Genomic DNA, 21,257 nt, shown 5'->3' with positions numbered 1-21,257 from the left:
TTCTGGGTTGTTTGCAAACCCTGTGTTTTATGGAACGCCAAGACCGACAAAAATGCCGAAACAAATTGTGTAAACCCTTAGTCATTATGTGAATACAAAGTTATCACCACATAATGACCAAGAACAATTTAAGTCCTTATGTGGCAATATTAGCACCTCCACATAATGACAAAGAACATTTTATTTATCATGCGATCCTGACACTGCCACATAATAACTGCCAATACCGACAATATTCACTATTCCTTATGTGGGGATTCGCATATGGCCACTTAAGGACTAACGCAGTTCGTTAGTCCTTATGTTAGGCTTGCACGGTAAACCAGTTTTGGTATCGAAACCGTTTTTTTTTCAACCAAATTTCAGTACTATTTTTTTTATTTTAAGAAAACTGAAAAAAAAATGGAAAAAAAAAACGAAATGTGAATTGCAAATACTGAAAAAAAACAAAGTTAAAGCTTCCATCCATCATTTGTTAACTTTGGTTTCTCCTATTTACTGTTCTTTTTGCAATATGAAATAAATTGCGACAAGAGAAAGCTTTTCTTGCTAGACGACATTGCCAGCTACGATCGGCACACGCCATATACCAGTGCTGAGTGATGAAAGCCTGGCCTAACATTAGGCTATGCAACCCTTATATGCGTGAATCAGTTAGGTGACCTTGTAGTATTGAACTGACCTTGGTGGCAAATGTTAGTAGTTGTGAGAAGTACACACTCAAATGACGAGATGCAGTTCAAAATAAATTGTTATATCCAACGTGTTTGTCCTCTTTTAAAGGTGTTGTTCTTATTATTTAACTTCAATTTAACAGTACAGGATATGGAGAAAATCTTTTCAAACACGTTGAGCACAGTTCGTGTTCAAAAAATGATTGTTAAAACTTGAAAGGTACATTGCGCAATCCACAATACCATACGACATGTACAGCCGCGCACGCAGCCGGCCCAGAACGCACTCCTAGCAGTGAGAAAACTTTTGAACAGGGCTCTGTTAGTTGAACAACAAAAATGCAAAAAGTAACATCAGACCAATCACAGTCCATTATTCACAGACACATCTGGTGCTAGGCTTGAGCCAAGGAGTACTAAAGGAGTAAAAATGTTGCATATGGCTGGAAATTACAGATGTTGCTGTTGGACAAGTTTTCTTTGTACGCTAATATATTTTATTTTCTTTGTAAGTTTCCTTTCACTATTTCTTCAGTTGGTTGTTCGTTTACGTTGATGTACACATGTTTCGAACTTTAATATAAACAATTTATAATCTTTGCCGACCAAATCCCCGCTTTTGCCAGCGATATTTTTAAACTTGTACTGTACTTGAAAGTGTAGACGGTAAATTCTCTTCACTCCTTGAAGAGAAATTTATTTTACCTCCAAGACACCACCTGCGAACATGGCTAGATCCTCGTGCAATTTGGTACCTTCGAACACTTTGTCAGCCACTACTGAATTTATCTGACCAATCATATTATAAAGCAATTTTTTTTTTATCTCCAATTGGTCATAATGGGGTTTACGCTCGGCCCTAATCTCCGAAAACATAACATCTTAATTGCCTGAATTTGGGGGTAGAGCAATTGATTGTAGTTTCTCTGGAGGGGGTATTACAATAACATGTTTTATAGGAAGATTCTCCATCTGAGGCAAATTTTGTGTGTGTTAACCAACGAATTCTATTTTATCATCATTAGCTGGTTAAACAGCAAGCTACCGACCAAGTAAACCCTTACTTAGTTAACAGAAATTCTTTGACGATTGTAGGTAAATGTTTACTTGTACTGTCATTATCAGAGTAGTTTTCTAGCTGACGAGACCATCGGGTGATCGGAATGACCGTGATATTTTTCTGAACATGAACTTAGTGAAGTACAGTAAACACAAGGCAAACGATATGTGTACGTGATGTTAAAACTTTAAGAAAACATTTCACTAACACAGTTCTTTTCGACATATATACTTCAGTTAAGTTAACGTGGGTAATGAAAAGAAAGTCATGGAGATAGTGTAGTTTCTTGAATTTATTTTCCGTATTTTTACCATTTACTTTACTTAACGAACTAGACTTGGACCGCTGTTGGTAAAGCTTCAAAAGTACGCATCTTAGCGATCGCGACACCTCCGTCAGAGATTTGGATGTTTCCAATGAAATTCGGGAGGGGAAAAAAACGGTTTTTGAGCCAGATTCAGTTTTTTGGTTTTGGGTTTTCACAAAACCATGCAAGCTTACCTTATGTGGTGATTCAAGTATCCTTACGTGGATACTCGAATCTGCGTTAGTCCTGATGTGGATACTCTCATATCGCCACATTAGGACTAACGATCTGCTTCAGTCCTCATGTGGATACTCACATCAGGACTAATGATCTGCGTTAGTCCTTATGTGGATACTCTCATATCGCCACATCAGGACTAACAAACTGTGCTAGTCCTTATGTGGATATCGCCACATACAGTACTGTCTCGTCCATTTTCACACGAGACGCGAACAATTTTTCCCAAAACAAAATAGATGAGTTGGAAATATAGCAAAAAATTGGAACGGTCTAACATGTCTGCAAAGGGGACAATGTGGAAACAATAGGCATGAGTCCCATTGGGATCCAATATTTACAGCCATACTGTATTTACTTCGCTCCTCTCTTACCTGTCTCCTCACAACCTTAGCACCTTGTTCTACCGTGCCTATAAATTCCTGGTAATATAATAACACTGTGCGCCCTCTATGTCCGGACCCCCCCGGTCACTGCCCTTCCTTCCCTCCCTCATTCTACCATTAAAAGTGCCATCACACAGATTTCTTGTGGAAAACTTCCCTTGGAATTTCGTCTTGGTTATAATTGCGATCGTTGGAAGTTTTCTTTTCTTGGATTCTTAGGAGTGTTAGTAGTCTTTTGCAGCCCGATAAGTATCCTTTTTGTTGAAAGGGAGGGTTTTGGGGACTGTTTTTCCTAGTGCGTTTTCCTAGTGCGGGGGTAGCAGTTCCGCGAACTGCCTAGGTTTTCCCGCCATTTTTCCTTCCCCACGCTATAGGCGTGTCATTGTATTTTCATGTTCATAGCATGTTTACTTGTATTTCTATTCGCTATTCCTATCTTGCCTATTGCTCTCTCATGTTCTTTTTCAGCTTGTGTGTTGATTTTTGTTGAAGCCACTTTCGTAGTGTAATTTGTATTTTGCCGTTGCTAGGTAACGTTACGTACCTCTACTCACTGTTAGCTTATTTCCCTCCCATGTTATCTCCCGTTCTCTTGTTAGTTTGCATTGTTTCGTAAGCTTTAAGAGTTAGTCTTTCCTTAATTTGGGGTTTTCAGTATGTCTGGTAACCAGCTGAAGTGTATCAACTGTTCGATGTTTCGACCAGGAGGGCCTGGGACAAACATGAGCTTTGTCCAAAGTGTAGAACTTGCCCCAGACGGTACCCTTGCCTGGTCTGCATTAAGTTTGCACCAGCCCAGTGGCAGGAGATAGACAACTGGTTAACGAGCCTAAGAAACAAGCTCCATGGCAAGTTGGACTTAATTCCAAACGCTATTGGTATCCCAGGAGAAGAGGATATAGGTGAGTCGGGAGAGAGAGAGGAGGAGGGAGGAGTGGTGAGAGAGGTGGAGGAAAGTGGCCAAGAGAGGGCCGAAGGAGAGAGAGAGAAGGAGGTGGAGTCCATCGCGCTAGGTGGAGAGAGAAAGAGTACCCCCCACGGTCCTGGCGACGTCCAGTAAGATTATGGCCAATGGGAAGGGCAGGAGCAAGGGCAAGGCTCCAGCCAAGAAGATACCTAAGAAGAGGCTCGGCTTGACCGGACTGGAGATAGGGTCTCAGTCCGGATCGCAGCAAGAGAGAACCACGGGAGAGCGCGGGCTGCAGCCCCCGGAGAGCTCGGTTCCGAGAGAGACCACGACTGAGAGGTCGCTAAGACGGAGCCGGTCCCATAGCGGGGAGCCGGAGAGGCAGGTCCCTACTGAAATCTCGACCCGGGAAAGCAGAGGGAGAGAGACCTCCGCAGATCTAGACGGGACAGATCAAGATCTCGCTCAAGATCCCCGAGACGTAGGGAAAGGAGAGAGTACTCCCTGACCTCCGACGAATCCTAGGAGTCGTCGGACGACGGCTACAAGAGAGCTAAGAGAAGGTGTCGGTCCCTGAGACGACGACAGGAGGAGGAACCAGCATGGCTAGCACAGCTTACTGGCCTGCTACGCGCCCTGTTGGACAAACAGAAAGCAACCACGGTGGCAGCCAACCTACCAGGCTCCATTACCTCCGGTCCTACCGCGGCTCCACAACCGGCCTCGGAACCAGAGGCTTTAACCACAGGGGAGGACGTCCTAGACTGTAGAGCGTCAATTAACTTTTCAGGTCTGGAGGACCAGGGGGATCTGCGGGATCCCACGGACCCTCTAGAATACGTTCCGATGGAGGAGAGCTTCAGACATAGCTTCGAACCGGAGGAGGCTCCCATGACGGGAGGAGCCCTGCCTCAAGAGCTAACGATGCGGGCTGCTGAAATTTTCAGATGACACCTGGGTTTTGAGGAACCGGACACACCGGACAAGGCAGTCAGGGTGCCGGACGATGCCTGGAGGGCTATGTTTAAATGCCCAACCATCCCCTAGGAGGCCAAAGAAAGGCTTAAGGGTGAACAAGGCACCTCATCCTCCCACATATTTAGGGCTCCGGCCCAAAGGAAGTTGGAGGAACTCCTTGTACAGTGGCTCGGTCCGGCATGAAGTTCGCCTTCGTCCTAATGTTTATCGGCCGAAGTGTTAATGCGACATCATCAACAGCTCCCAAAGGACGAAAATCAGGTGTCCAGGAACGAAGCGGGTCAACTCCTTCTACTGCTGGGACCCCTGGTCCGACTCCGCCACCCGCTCGGTCAAAGCCTGTAGGGAAAACATCATCTCCGCCATACACTGGCTGTCTATAGAGGCAAAGACTAGGATGTTGGCACTACCATCCCTCGGGGAAGACCTCTTTGGTGGCAGTTTCCAGCAGAAGCTACAGGAGGAGGCAACCCGAAGAGAGACCCTGGCGAAGTCGGAATTTAGACCCTCGGCCACACAAAGACCGAGACCCTTCCGCCTGAGGGAGAACAGACCAACCAGAGGAGTGAGAGCAGCACCCGCCAGACCACCGAGCAGAGGCGCTCTCAGAGGCAGAAGCCGGGGGGCAGCATACCGCCCGACCCGTTCCTGGGTGCCTAGAGGAACAGGCAGAGGCCTAGCACCTACCCGACATGACAACGACCTCTCCTCCACTCGCCTGTAGTTCCCTGCCCAGCCCTAGGGGTGTCCATTTCACCTCGGCAAATTCCGCAAACTTCACCCAGCAATGGGAATTCATAGGCGGGGACAAGTGGGTGTTGGACACAGTCAAACACGGCTACAAAATAGAATTCTCCTCCAGCCCACCTTTCAGGGGCGGAGGAAGATAGATGCCCACAACCACAGACCCCGTCACACCACAGACCCCGTCAGACATCTAGCTCTAGAGAGGGATATTTTGGCCCTGCTGGCCAAGCAGCCAATTGTACTGAGGTACCGGGAGGGACAGGACCGCTCTTCCAGTCCTCTTTCTTTCTGACAAAAAAAACGGGACGATATCTGACTACCATTATAAATATAACAGGCCAAAACACTTCCGTATGGAAACCTAGATAGTTTTACCCCTGCTCAGAAAGGGCATGTGGGCGGCGACCATAGACTTACGGGACGCTTACCTGCACATCCTGGTACACAAAGATTACCTAGGGTTCCTGACATTCCGGTACGCAGAACAGGACTACTAGTTCAGGGCCCTCCTATTCGGACTGTCCAAGGCTCCGAGAGCTTTTACGAGAGTCATGGGTAGTCTCCAACCTCAGGAGGAGAGGGGTCACCCTATTCATCTACCTCGACGACTGGCTATTGGTAGGGGGCTCTCAGTCAGAAGCTGCCGACAACATCCACAAAACGCTCCAAACCCTCCAAGAACTGGGCTGGATCGTCAACGAAAAAAGTCCCGACTGACTCCAACCCAGACGATTGGGACCATATTGGATTTTTCCGCCAGGGTTGCCCGACCCTCAGAAGAGAGAATCACTGCGGTCAGGACGAACAAGCAGCAAATCATCTCACACCAGGAGTCACCATCACTGACGTGGCTCCGAGCCCTGGGACTCATGGCCAGCCTGGTCGATGTCCGATTGTGCAGGTTGCACATGTGACCCCGACAACTGCACCTTCTGAAGTTCACTAACCCCGCAGATCCGGACAAGACAACACCGATCTACAGGTCGGAGGAGACCACCCTTGCCTCCGATGGTGGCTCGACTTGGACAATTGGAGTCAAGGGATACCTTTCTTACCGGAGCTACCTTACTGGAGCAACCGCACGGCCGGAGGAATGTTGTCCTCAACAGAGAAATCACTCCACATCAATATTCTGTAGATGATGGCAGTCAAGAGAGCCCTGGAGACCTTCAACGAACATGTACAGAGCACGATAAGCACAATTTTTTACGGACAACACCACAGTGGTGTCTTACATCAACCGACAGGGGGGCACCCAATCAGAGAAGTTATGCCGGTTAGCGTGGGAAGTGCTAACAGCGGCCGAGGACTCCGGTATGATCCTACGAGCTTCCCACATTACGGGCAAGCTCAACGTGATGGCAGACGCCTTGTCCAGGGGGACATATAGATCCCAATGAATGGACGCTGGAACAGGAAACTTGCAACAGAATCTTCTCCACTTCGGCAAGCCAATGATAGATCTGTTTGCAACAAACACGAACAGCAAACTCCAGACCTTCTGTTCCATCCCGAGGCCTATCAAACAGACGCCATGTCTCTCCCATGGGACCACCTGGAGGCCTACGTATTCCCGCCCTTGTGCATGATCGGGCAGGTTCTCAGGAAGTTACGGAACTCCAAGGGCAGGTTTATTCTAATAGCCCCGTTCTGGCCTCACAGACCCTGGTTCGTGGAGATCCCCCAGCTCCTCATGGACGTCCCAGAGAGCCTACTGGACAAGCCTCACCTATTGTCCCAGAGACGGGGAACACTCTCCCACCCGGACATCAAGGGGTTACAATTAGTTGCTTGGAAGCTCTCAGGACTTCCCTACAACAGAGAGGTTTTTCGGAGGCAGCTGCCGCGATGGCAGCCAACGCTAGAAGAGGGATGACCGCGGCGACTTACGATTCCCGCCTGCGGAAGTTCGAACAGTGGTGCTGACCTAGGCAAATACTGCTTGCTGAGGCCTCTTTAGCACAAGTGGCCGAGTTCATCCTCTCACTCTTCTGAGAAGGCAAACAGGTCTCAACAATCAAGAACTACAGGTCGGCTATCGCTGCCATCCACCAGGGCTTTCCAGACAGCTCCAAGCCGAGCAATAGCCCAGACATCGCCCAGCTCATCAAAGGCATGGCTAATCGCCGCCCACGAGTCAGACGGTTAGCCCCCTCCTGGGGGCTCTCAGCAGTTCTGCATGCCCTGGCAGGGCCACCACACGAACCAATGGTGAACGCTTCCTTGGCTGCTCTTACTGTACAAAGAATACGCTATTCCTCATCGTGGTAGTGTCAGCAAGAAGGAGGAGCTGCCTCTATGCCCTAACAACCAAGCAGAACCACATCGGATTGGAGAGCCATTGAGTGAGGATGGTTCCAGACCCGTCCTTCATCGCCAAGAACCAGGTCTTGACATTCTTGCCTGGGGACATCTTCATCCCTGAAATCAAGACCCTTTCATCAGTGGCCGAGGACAGACGATGGTGTCTAGTTAGGGCACTGAAGTGGTACTTAACAGGACAGAGAAATTGAGACAAACAACCTCTCTTTTCATCCTACCACGAGCCCCTTACACATTGGCCTCCAAGGATACCCTATTCCGATGGCTAGTAGAGATGATCCGCCCTTTCACAAAGGAGGCTACCCAGCAAAGAGCTCACGACATCCATAGCTCTCTTTGCCGGTATCCCGATAGAGGACATCCTCAAGGCGGCAGCGTGGAAAACACCAACTACGTTCTTCGCCTGTTACTTTTCTGACACTCTACATTTTAGTTACTTGTTTAATACAAAAAAATTAGACCGTAAATTTTCCTTAAAATTAGCTAAATGAGAAGACTGGTCAGATGTTTTCCACAATATCTGCATTATCAGATGTATAAAATACTTTCCATTTATGCAAAAGTTGCCTCCAAACTTGAGGAAAAATTTAGGGCTCTTAAACTACAACCTGGATTTGGTTGCTAGGCATGGCCGTATCCTAGCAACCAAAAGTTTTTAAAAGTTTTTTTGCTCAATTTCATCCTTTGAGACATGTGGCAAGACACCATATCAATTTCAGGCGATTCTGAGAGGCTGGATGTGGAATCGACCCAAAAATCTGTTGATTTGGCATGGATTGACCCATATGCATCATCATGAATGCTTATTATCACAGCTACTGTAGGTTTGTAAGGATATGTAGAAAGTACATTTCCATGAACAAAAGAACACGCTTTCTCTGCAAATGCATCCTTCACAAACGAACATTTCCTATGGATATTCATTAGAGAGGGTGTGGATAATTGGGAGCCACATTCGTCCAGTTGGGGCAACATTTTCTGTACTGTCCTGCTTCAGTGCACTTAAAAGTACTGACGGTATGAGCAGCATGAATGTCATGTGAACTGTCAGACCTGTATTAAGGTTAGGAACTGTTCATACTGTCAGTACAAGTGCTTTGGAGCATGATTGGTGAGTACAGTACAGAGTGGTGTTAGCATTAGAAATTGTCCCAGCTGGCTGAGCTATGGTACATGGGACCAAGTATACTACAAGGCTTGGTCAATCCAAGATCAGGGTAGTATTCAGTCTTATGAATTGGCATGTAATGAATGGCTTGCTTTGGCCTATATACAGTATAAAGGAGAGAATCAGCCCAAATTTGGATGAAGCAGAATTGAAGGAGAACTTTGAACAGTGTTTAATGCTACTGCTAGGATTTATTTCACGCTACGAAGGACAATTATCCTGGATATCTTCCAGCCTTAACTTACACACCGCTGTCGCAAATCAAGCCTAACCATATTCTTCTATTCAAGCAGTGTTGTCCTATACTCCAAGTCCGTAGCTAGAGCACTATACTGTACTACAGCTTTGAGAACTTGATCCTATGTTCCTGACGTAACCATGGCAACCAACGCCACAGTCCAGCAATTTTCAAACAAGTCTATTCTAACGGATTCTGCTTAAGGAGATGACCAGCCCAGTATTGTAGTTTTTGTGTTTATCCACAAGAAGATGCGGTAAAGTCCGTGTCATGTGATTTCTGTGCCAGAGTGAACTATCATACGTTTTGTACTGACCTTGACAAACCTCTGACCAAAGGAGCCAAATCTAGGTGGGTTTGGCCAACCGTGCCTAGAACTTCCAAACCACCTGAAGGAAGCACAATGCAAGCTTAAAGCTTTGCTAAGAATCATAATATTACAGGACCAGGTAAACGAATTGACTACGCAAAATAGAATCCGTACATTACAGACAAAATTCATAATGTTCCAGAAACCAACCAACCCCCAAAGTCTTCAAATCCGCCCTCACCTAAATATTCTCATTGCTGGGGACTCGATGTTACGCGATTTTTCAGTAAATGACTTTGATAGCAATGTTAGCGTGTTGTCTTTGAAAGGAGCGAAGGTCAGTGACCTTAAACTGTATATTGATGAACATGAGGCCTGCCTTGACACTAACCATGTCATTTTACATATAGGAACTTATTATTATTGTGAGTAATGCGTCGGTCCCAGAAATTGTAAGCGACTACGAAGATCTGATAACTTCTATTCAGATAAAAAAATGCATCTCCTACAAAGGTAAACGGTATGAGGTCCCTGTCCAAGATTGGATGCACACTCAGAATCCATCAAGCTTTTCAACAAAAGTCTGAAGCAACTAGCTATACAGTCGGACTGTAACTAGAGTGAAAACATACCATCCTTTTCATACGGTGATGGTGATGTTGACAAATCCCTCTTCGTTGATGCAGTGCACCTTAGCCAGTTAGGCAGTGACAAACTCCAACTGAAATTCACGTCAATCGGACCCGTCTGTCTCCGAAAGAAGGATCGTCATGATCATCAAATGAAGACCAAACGTCACAATGAAACACACTGCTGGCCTAGGTACAAAAGCCATCTCCCCAGCCACAATCACCCAAGCCACCAACATACGACAATTTCTCTCAATCAGCCATAGAGTAAATAAAGTGATTGAAAAGTCATACAAACCTCATCCCAGGGACCACAGCGACCATCTGGATTACAGAAGGCAGAACCCACACCATCATCATGTTTCTTCATAGGATGGAACCTGTCGAAGCCCTCTACTACACAAGTTATAATGGTGATGTACAATTGTCATTGGTTTGATTTAAACATGTTGTATGCCAGCATCGACGAGTTCGGCAGATGACAGTCCTGACCAAGAAATAATATTGTCGACCCATCGAAGACGAGGTCTGCCAGGACCCCGACGAGTACCGGCAGGAAGACCACCAATCGCAGCACGTGTAAAGGCACCCTGTCTTGCCGCTTTTCCAAGCCACATGGTTTTCCTACGAATGATGCCGAATCCACACCAATCAAAACAAACTTAAACAAACTCCCCATTCCTACAGAAGACCTTATGGCAGATATGAAAGGGGTTGTTATAACTGTGGAGAAACAACCACAACTCTGAAAGATGAAGCGTTGACCGACCAATTAGGGTGCAGATCATGTGGACGTCATGGACATAAGGAAAGGTTATGCTTCAGCAACAAACACATGTATTAGATTCTTGGCCAAGATGAGGATGCCGCTACATACGAACCCTGTCCTGCGGTTACCCATGACGACACCCATACTGAATCACACAAAGTATTCCATAATAAACATCTGAATAGTACACACAAGTAAGAGTTTAAACTGCTGTATGTTTTCAATAAATTCAGCAAGGTTTTGACCACCACAAAAATCAATAATGTCATCGAAATTGGTTTTATTTTACCTAAGGTGGATCAATGACAGGCTATTATATGATGATACGAAATCGTTTAATATATTTGCTTTGAACGAAACATTTTCAAATGATACAATCCAGGATTATGAAGTATGCATACCTGGTTACAATGTGATTCGTAATGACAGGACATATAGAGAAAGAGGAGGGGTTGCTGTATATAATAAACAACACCAGCTTTGTTCGACATTCCAAATTTGAAACCAATAGAATTGAAGGGAACTGGGTTGAAATTATTTTATCTCATATTAAAAAATTTGTTGTTATGTGTTTTGTACCGCCCAGCTGATTCAACACCCCCAAGTTGAATGATCATTTTTATGTAATGTTAGCTGCCACATGTAATTCTTTTTCTGACATTGTTATTATCGGGGACTTTAACATAAATCTATTAGGTGGTATAGTAACAAAAGCTGGATGTAGGACATGGAGATAGAACAACTTGAAGCAAATAATAAAGGTACCAACTAGAAAAACTAATTTATTGTGTACATTAATTGATCATATTTATACGACTACAGAAAGTCGAATTGCAAAAATTAAGTGAGTGACCATTACCCAATATATTTCACTTGGAAACACGCTGCCTCACACCAAGCAACATCTAAGACAGGTCATGTAAAACATGAAATATCGTATGACAAATAAAATAGACGTTTAAGCATGACATAAAAAAAATTGTTCTTGGCAATCTATGTTGCAGGTAGCAGATGCAAATCGGTCGTTAGAAAATATTTTTCTAAATATTCTAAATAAGCATGCTCCCCAAAAATAGAAAATGGGTCACAATAAAAAATCAGCCCAAGTGGTTCAATGGTGAGATAATTCATGCCATTAAAATGAGGAATTCATCAAACTTAAATGATCCAGAGACATTTCGATTCTGGAAAAACAAAGTTGTAAGTTTAATTAGATCGGCTAAACAAAGTTATTTTTGAGATACTATTGCTAAGAACAAAGGCGATTCCGAAGCTATTTGGTAACTTCTTAGAAATGTTCAGTCCAATGATACTAATATGGAGAGTCGCAGAAAACAAGCACGATAATCAACAATGGTAACCTAGTAACAGATCCAATCAATATCGCCAATTCATTTTTTCCTTTTCCATTGCCATCTTATTATTCACGTTTGTATTCTTATTGTTCTTATTTTGATCATTTTATTTTTATTCTACTTGTACTTTTGTTTTTCAGGGCCTTGGGGGTGATTAAGCTTTAGCCTAACCGAGTTTACCTTTAATGTCAAATAAATAAATAAATTCTCATGAATATTTATTGTGATGTTAATAAGTATTTGAATATTCATCACTGCAATCGGTCTTATAAAGACTGACCACTGGAATATTCATGAGTGGAAAATTTTTACTGTTTGTACATGTTGTACATGCCTACATGGTGAGCTACAATAGGAACACATGTTGTTGTTTTTGTTGTTTTTATATATCTGGATGGATACTATTTACATTTTATCTTTTACTGGAGGATACTATTTAGACTGCCAAGGAGAGCTGAATATTTATCATTTTACAGCTATGGCACAGGTTATTAATTTCTTTCTACTAATAATTAGTCACTTTTCTACTACTTAAAAAATCCTCATTGCTTTTAGAAGCCTAGCCTCTAGGCTAAGTGACTGCCTATGGCCCCTACTGTGCCTGCAGGGATGTTAAGTAGAGTTAGGCTTAATAAGACATAATACTTTGCTGGAAGACAGCTAGTTCTTGTGTAATTTTTTGGCAAAAGTCAATTTAGTCACAAACGCCTATTTTATAAAGGCCTTCATTTACAGTAGAATTGCCCTAGTTTGTCGCCTTTTTCTTGGCAAGGTTGTAGAGTTTGCTCCATATGGGGGGGGGGGGGTTTACTCTAGAACCAGGAGTTTTGAAAGTTCAATTACCTGCCAAGCCTAATGGAGAACAAATTGTCAGCTCAGTTGAAGCCGCACGATTTGAAATCTTAGCAGATCTGCACTGTCGTTAATACACTTGCTCTAAACAGCTAAAGTTAAGGAATGACTATCAAGATTTGATTTATATAATGAAATATGTTTCATGTACAATATTTCCTCATTTTTGTCTTATTCCAATCTCTTCCTACTTGAACTTCTTCCACTTAAATTGAAAAAAGAAAATCTTTCCCTTTCCTTTTTTGCAGAGGTCTGATCTTCGTGGTTGATAGTTCTCGATTTCAAAAGGAGGTGAAAGAAGTCGCCGAGTTCCTGTACATTCTCCTGACCGACCCGGTGGTACATCGCTCCAAACTGCGGCTCTTGGTAGTCTGTAACAAGCAGGACGTCGCATTAGCTAAATCAGCCAAGGTCATACAGACACAACTGGAGAAGGAACTGTAAGTAGAAAATAGGCGACTCTTGTTTCATCTATCAAGTGTATTGATATCCTTTAACATTTATGACTAGAACCCCTAACACAACTCCCCTCCCCCTCCCCACCCTTCCCCTCTTCCCTTTTTTTTATGAAGTTTAGAGAAGGGATGTGTCCATGAGAGAGGATATGCAAAGATTTCACTAAGAACTTGAAACTTATTGATCAAAATTTTAGGGCTAGATGGTTCTTATTTCAAAACTGCAGATTAACAGGGTGTGAAAGTCAGTCGTTGATGTCGTTATTTTCTGTTCTTCTCGATGATGAGCATGAACGAATGATCACATTTATTAGCGAACGCAAAAGCAAAGCATACTTATACAAACAAGACAACATACACGCCTCTTGAATCCAACATCTGACAAATTCTGCATGTTTCGTATTTACTTTTCATATGAAATGATTGCTCCATTCATGGCATTTACATTCAGCCCAGAACAACCATATGGGTGTACCATTGAGGGTTAAGCAGTGAAACTAAAATATGTTTGTGGCAGCAACATCCTCTTGTGTTAGATATCACTAACACATCTCTGCATAGAGATTGTTTATTGATAAATAACTTTGAAGCAACATGGAAGAAGTTTGTATTGTTTTTATTTCCTGTTGAATTTATGTTTTGTTAAAGTCATTTCCTTGACTCATGAGTTATCACCCATTAATGGTTATACCTGTGCAGAACCTTACCTACAGTAACACTGTATTAAACATCTACGGCTCTTTGCTTTTGGCATGACAAGCACCCAACTGTACATGTGGTGCTATACTAAACTACTAACCTACTGTAGGCTGCACATTAATCCTGTTTAGCTGTATGTTTAGGTAACATACCATTTGCTGGCACATTCATCCTGTTTAGCTGTTATGTTTAGGTAACATACCATTTGGTGGCACATTCATCCTGTTTAGCTGTTATGTTTAGGTAACATACCATTTGCTGGCACATTCATCCTGTTTAGCTGTTATGTTTAGGTAACATACCATTTGGTGGCACATTCATCCTGTTTAGCTGTTATGTTTAGGTAACATACCATTTGCTGGCACATTCATCCTGTTTAGCTGTTATGTTAGGTAACATACCATTTGCTGGCACATTCATCCTGTTTAGCTGTTATGTTTAGGTAACATACCATTTGGTGGCACATTCATCCTGTTTAGCTGTTATGTTTAGGTAACATACCATTTGCTGGCACATTCACCCTTTTAGCTGTTATGCTTAGGTAACATACCATTTGCTGGCACATTCATCCTGTTTAGCTGTTATGTTTATGTTTACCATTTGTTGACACATTCATCCTGTTTAGCTGTTATGTTTAGGTAACATACCATTTACTGACACATTCATCCTGTTTAGCTGTTATGTTTAGGTAACATACCATTTGTTGACACATTCAACCTGTTTAGCTGTAATGTTTAGGTAACATACCATTTGCTGGCACATTCACCCTTTTAGCTGTTATGCTTAGGTAACATACCATTTGCTGGCACATTCATCCTGTTTAGCAACATTATGTTAGGTAGCATACCATTTGTTGGCACATTCATCCTGTTTAGCTGTTATGTTTAGGAAACATACCATTTGCTGGCACATTCTTCCTGTTTAGTTACATACCATTTGGTGGCACATTCATCCTGTTTAGCTGTTATGCTTAGGTAACATACCATTTGCTGGCACATTCACCCTTTTAGCTGTTATTCTTAGGTAACATACCATTTGTTGGCACATTCATCCTGTTTAGCTGTTATGTTTAGGTAACATACCATTTGGTGGCACATTCATCCTGTTTAGCTGTTATGTTCAGGTAACATACCATTTGCTGGCACATTCATCCTGTTTAGCTGTTATGTTAGGTAACATACCATTTGCTGGCACATTCATCCTGTTTAGCTGTTATGTTTAGGTAACGTACCATTTGGTGGCACATTCATCCTGTTAAGCTGTTATGTTTAGGTAACATACCATTTGCTGGCACATTCATCCTGTTTAGCTGTTATGTTAGGTAACATACCATTTGGTGGCACATTCATCCTGTTTAGCTGTTATGTTTAGGTAACATACCATTTGGTGGCACATTCATCCTGTTTAGCTGTTATGTTTAGGTAACATACCATTTGCTGGCACATTCACCCTTTTAGCTGTTATGCTTAGGTAACATACCATTTGCTGGCACATTCATCCTGTTTAGCAACATTATGTTAGGTAGCATACCATTTGTTGACACATTCATCCTGTTTAGCTGTTATGTTTAGGTAACATACCATTTACTGACACATTCATCCTGTTTAGCTGTTATGTTTATGTTTACCATTTGTTGACACATTCAACCTGTTTAGCTGTTATGTTTAGGTAACATACCATTTGGTGGCACATTCATCCTGTTTAGCTGTTATGTTTAGGTAACATACCATTTGCTGGCACATTCACCCTTTTAGCTGTTATGCTTAGGTAACATACCATTTGCTGGCACATTCATCCTGTTTAGCAACATTATGTTAGGTAGCATACCATTTGTTGGCACATTCATCCTGTTTAGCTGTTATGTTTAGGAAACATACCATTTGCTGGCACATTCTTCCTGTTTAGTTACATACCATTTGGTGGCACATTCATCCTGTTTAGCTGTTATGCTTAGGTAACATACCATTTGCTGGCACATTCACCCTTTTAGCTGTTATTCTTAGGTAACATACCATTTGGTGGCACATTCATCCTGTTTAGCTGTTATGTTTAGGAAACATACCATTTGGTGGCACATTCATCCTGTTTAGCTGTTATGTTCAGGAAACATACCATTTGGTGGCACATTCATCCTGTTTAGCTGTTATGTTCAGGTAACATACCATTTGCTGGCACATTCATCCTGTTTAGCTGTTATGTTAGGTAACATACCATTTGCTGGCACATTCATCCTGTTTAGCTGTTATGTTTAGGTAACGTACCATTTGGTGGCACATTCATCCTGTTTAGCTGTTATGTTTAGGTAACATACCATTTGCTGGCACATTCATCCTGTTTAGCTGTTATGTTAGGTAACATACCATTTGGTGGCACATTCATCCTGTTTAGCTGTTATGTTTAGGTAACATACCATTTGGTGGCACATTCATCCTGTTTAGCTGTTATGTTTAGGTAACATACCATTTGCTGGCACATTCACCCTTTTAGCTGTTATGCTTAGGTAACATACCATTTGCTGGCACATTCATCCTGTTTAGCTGTTATGTTTATGTTTACCATTTGTTGACGAATTCATCCTGTTTAGCTGTTATGTTTAGGTAACATACCATTTACTGACACATTCATCCTGTTTAGCTGTTATGTTTATGTTTACCATTTGTTGACACATTCAACCTGTTTAGCTGTTATGTTTAGGTAACATACCATTTGGTGGCACATTCATCCTGTTTAGCTGTTATGTTTAGGTAACATACCATTTGCTGGCACATTCACCCTTTTAGCTGTTATGCTTAGGTAACATACCATTTGCTGGCACATTCATCCTGTTTAGCAACATTATGTTAGGTAGCATACCATTTGTTGGCACATTCATCCTGTTTAGCTGTTATGTTTAGGAAACATACCATTTGCTGGCACATTCTTCCTGTTTAGTTACATACCATTTGGTGGCACATTCATCCTGTTTAGCTGTTATGCTTAGGTAACATACCATTTGCTGGCACATTCACCCTTTTAGCTGTTATTCTTAGGTAACATACCATTTGGTGGCACATTCATCCTGTTTAGCTGTTATGTTTAGGAAACATACCATTTGGTGGCACATTCATCCTGTTTAGCTGTTATGTTCAGGTAACATACCATTTGTTGGCACATTCATCCTGTTTAGCTGTTATGTTTAGGTAACATACCATTTGGTGGCACATTCATCCTGTTTAGCTGTTATGTTTACGTAACAAACCATTTGTTGGCACATTCATCCTGTTTAGCTGTTATGTTTATGTTTACCATTTGTTGACACATTCACCCTGTTTAGCTGTTATGTTAGGTAACATACCATTTGTTGACACATTCACCCTTTTAGCTGTTATGTTAGGTAACATACCATTTGCTGGCACATTCATCCTGTTTAGCTGTTATGTTTAGGTAACATACCATTTGTTGACACATTCACCCTTTTAGCTGTTATGTTAGGTAACATACCATTTGGTGGCACATTCATCCTGTTTAGCTGTTATGTTTATGTTTACCATTTGTTGACACATTCACCCTGTTTAGCTGTTATGTTTAGGTAACATACCATTTGTTGACACATTCACCCTTTTAGCTGTTATGTTAGGTAACATACCATTTGGTGGCACATTCATCCTGTTTAGCTGTTATGTTTAGGTAACATACCATTTGGTGGCACATTCATCCTGTTTAGCTGTTATGTTTATGTTTACCATTTGTTGACACATTCATCCTGTTTAGCTGTTATGTTCTAAGGTAACATACCATTTGGTGGCACATTCATCCTGTTTAGCTGTTATGTTTATGTTTACCATTTGTTGACACATTCACCCTGTTTAGCTGTTATGTTAGGTAGCATACCATTTGTTGACACATTCACCCTTTTAGCTGTTATGTTAGGTAACATACCATTTGGTGGCACATTCATCCTGTTTAGCTGTTATGTTTAGGTAACCTACCATTTGTTGACACATTCACCCTTTTAGCTGTTATGTTAGGTAACATACCATTTGGTGGCACATTCATCCTGTTTAGCTGTTATGTTAGGTAACATACCATTTGGTGGCACATTCATCCTGTTTAGCTGTTATGTTTAGGTAACATACCATTTGTTGACACATTCACCCTTTTAGCTGTTATGTTAGGTAACATACCATTTGGTGGCACATTCATCCTGTTTAGCTGTTATGTTTATGTTTACCTTTTGTTGACACATTCACCCTGTTTAGCTGTTATGTTTAGGTAACATACCATTTGTTGACACATTCACCCTTTTAGCTGTTATGTTAGGTAACATACCATTTGGTGGCACATTCATCCTGTTTAGCTGTAATGTTAGGTAACATACCATTTGGTGGCACATTCATCCTGTTCAGCTGTTATGTTTAGGTAACATACCATTTGGTGGCACATTCATCCTGTTTAGCTGTTATGTTTAGGTAACATACCACTTGTTGACACATTCATCGTGTATTGCTGTTATGTTTATGTTTACCATTTGTTGATGTGTACATTCATCCTGTTTAGCTGTTATGTTTAGGTAACATACCATTTGGTGGCACATTCATCCTGTTTAGCTGTTATGTTTAGGAAACATACCATTTGGTGGCACATTCATCCTGTTTAGCTGTAATGTTTATGTAACATACCATTTGCTGGCACATTCATCCTGTTAAGCTGTTATGTTTAGGTAACATACCATTTGAGAACCTACATTCGTCCTGTTTAGCTGTCATGTTTAGGTAACATACCATTTGGTGGCACATTCATCCTGTTTAGCTGTTATGTTTATGTTTACCATTTGTTGATGTGTACATTCATCCTGTTTAGCTGTTATGTTTAGATAACATACCATTTGGTGGCACATTCATCCTGTTTAGCTGTTATGTTTAGGTACCATACCATTTGGTGGCACATTCATCCTGTTTAGCTGTTATGTTCAGGTAACATACCATTTGTTGGCACATTCATCCTGTTTAGCTGTTATGTTTAGGTAACATACCATTTGGTGGCACATTCATCCTGTTTAGCTGTTATGTTTAGGTAACATACCATTTGTTGACACATTCATCCTGTTTAGCTGTTATGTTCAGGTAACATACCATTTGTTGGCACATTCATCCTGTTTAGCTGTTATGTTCAGGTAACATACCATTTGTTGGCACATTCATCCTGTTTAGCTGTTATGTTTAGGTAACAAACCATTTGTTGACACATTCATCCTGTTTAGCTGTTATGTTCAGGTAACATACCATTTGCTGGCACATTCATCCTGTTTAGCTGTTATGTTTAGGTAACATACCATTTGGTGGCACATTCATCCTGTTTAGCTGTTATGTTTAGGAAACATACCATTTGGTGGCACATTCATCCTGTTTAGCTGTTATGTTTAGGTAACATACCATTTGTTGACACATTCATCCTGTTTAGCTGTTATGTTTAGGTAACATAGCATTTGCTGGCACATTCATCCTGTCTAGCTGTTATGTTTAGGTAACATACCATTTGTTGACACATTCATCCTGTTTAGCTGTTATGTTTAGGTAACATACCATTTGGTGGCACATTCATCCTGTTTAGCTGTTATGTTTAGGAAACATACCATTTGCTGGCACATTCATCCTGTTTAGCTGTTATGTTTAGGTAACATACCATTTGCTGGCACATTCATCCTGTTTAGCTGTTATGTTTAGGTAACATACCATTTGTTGACACATTCATCCTGTTTAGCTGTTATGTTTAGGTAACATACCATTTGGTGGCACATTCATCCTGTTAAGCTGTTATGTTAGGTAACATACCATTTGTTGGCACATTCATCCTGTCTAGCTGTTATATTAGGTAACATACCATTTGCTGGCACATTCATCCTGTTTAGCTGTTATGTTTAGGTAACAAACCATTTGCTGGCACATTCATCCTGTTTAGCTGTTATGTTTAGGTTAACCATTTGTTGACACATTCATCCTGTATAGCTGCTATTTGAAGTAACATACCATTAACTGACAAATTCATGCTGTTTTAGTTTGGTTTACCATTTGCTGGCACATTCATCCTGTTTAGCTGTTATATTTAAGTGTAACATTTGCTGGAATATTGGTCCTGTTTAGTTGTTATGTTTTGGTAAAATACCATTTGTTGGCACATTCATTCTGTTTATCTTTATGTTTTTAAGGTTTACCATTTGCTGGTACATTTACCCTCTTTAACTGTATGTTTATGTTTTCTACAGTTTGTTGACACATGCACCCTATTTAGCTGTTATGTTTATGTTAACCATTTGTTGGTACATTCATACTGTTTTACTGTTATGTTTAGGTTTACCATTTTCTGGAACATTCATCCTGTAAATAGCTTTTATGTTTATGACCATTTGCTGATACATTCATCATGTTTAGAGCTTCATGTAGCATATAGTTTGCTGACACATTTATGCTGTTCTAGTTAAATGTTTAACATTTTCTGACACATTCATCCTGTTTAGCTGTTATGTTTAGGTAACATACCATTTGCTGACCTACATTCATCCTGTTTAGCTGTTATGTTTATGTTTACCATTTGCTGATACATTCATCCTGTTTAGCTATTTTTATGTTTTCCACTTGTTGACACATGCACCCTATTTAGCTATTATGTTAATGTTCACCATTTGTTGGTACATTCATACTGTTTAGCTGTTATGTTTAGGTTAAACATTTGCTGATACATTCATCCTGTTTAGCTGTTAATATAATGAAGCATATATGGTTTGCTGACACATTCATGCTGTTTTAGTTAAATGTTTAACATTTTCTGCCACATTTACCTTGTTTAGCTGTTATATGTATGTTTACCATTTGTTGACAAATTCATCCTGTTCAGCTGTTATGTTTATGTTTACAATTTACACTTTTGTCATGTTTAGCTGTCAATATTAAGTAACATACCATTTACTGACACATTCATGCTGTTTACTTAGGTTTACCATTTTCTTGCACATTCATGCTGTTTACAGTAGCTGTTATGTTTATGTAAACAATTTACACTTTTGTCATGTTTAACTGTCAATATTAAGTAACAAACCATTTACAGTACTGACACATTCACCCTGTTTAGCTATTCATCCTGCTTTAGTTATGTTTACAAGTTACACTTTTTTCATGTTTAGCTGTCAAT

General features: G+C 41.4%; 1 protein-coding gene across 1 annotated transcript in view; it reads left to right on the top strand.

Moving 5' to 3' along the window:
* LOC139975728 (signal recognition particle receptor subunit beta-like) overlaps nucleotides 1-21,257 on the top strand; it is a 35,280-nt gene that overhangs the window by 10,797 nt on the left and 3,226 nt on the right. Inside the window, exon 4 of the mRNA XM_071983841.1 lies at nucleotides 13,188-13,379. Coding sequence (XP_071839942.1) covers nucleotides 13,188-13,379 — 192 coding nt within the window. The remainder of the gene's footprint in view (nucleotides 1-13,187; nucleotides 13,380-21,257) is intronic.

Source organism: Apostichopus japonicus, chromosome 11 (assembly GCF_037975245.1).
Source record: "Apostichopus japonicus isolate 1M-3 chromosome 11, ASM3797524v1, whole genome shotgun sequence".
Classification (NCBI taxonomy): domain Eukaryota; kingdom Metazoa; phylum Echinodermata; class Holothuroidea; order Aspidochirotida; family Stichopodidae; genus Apostichopus; species Apostichopus japonicus.
This window is presented reverse-complemented; position numbering and strand designations above follow the sequence as displayed.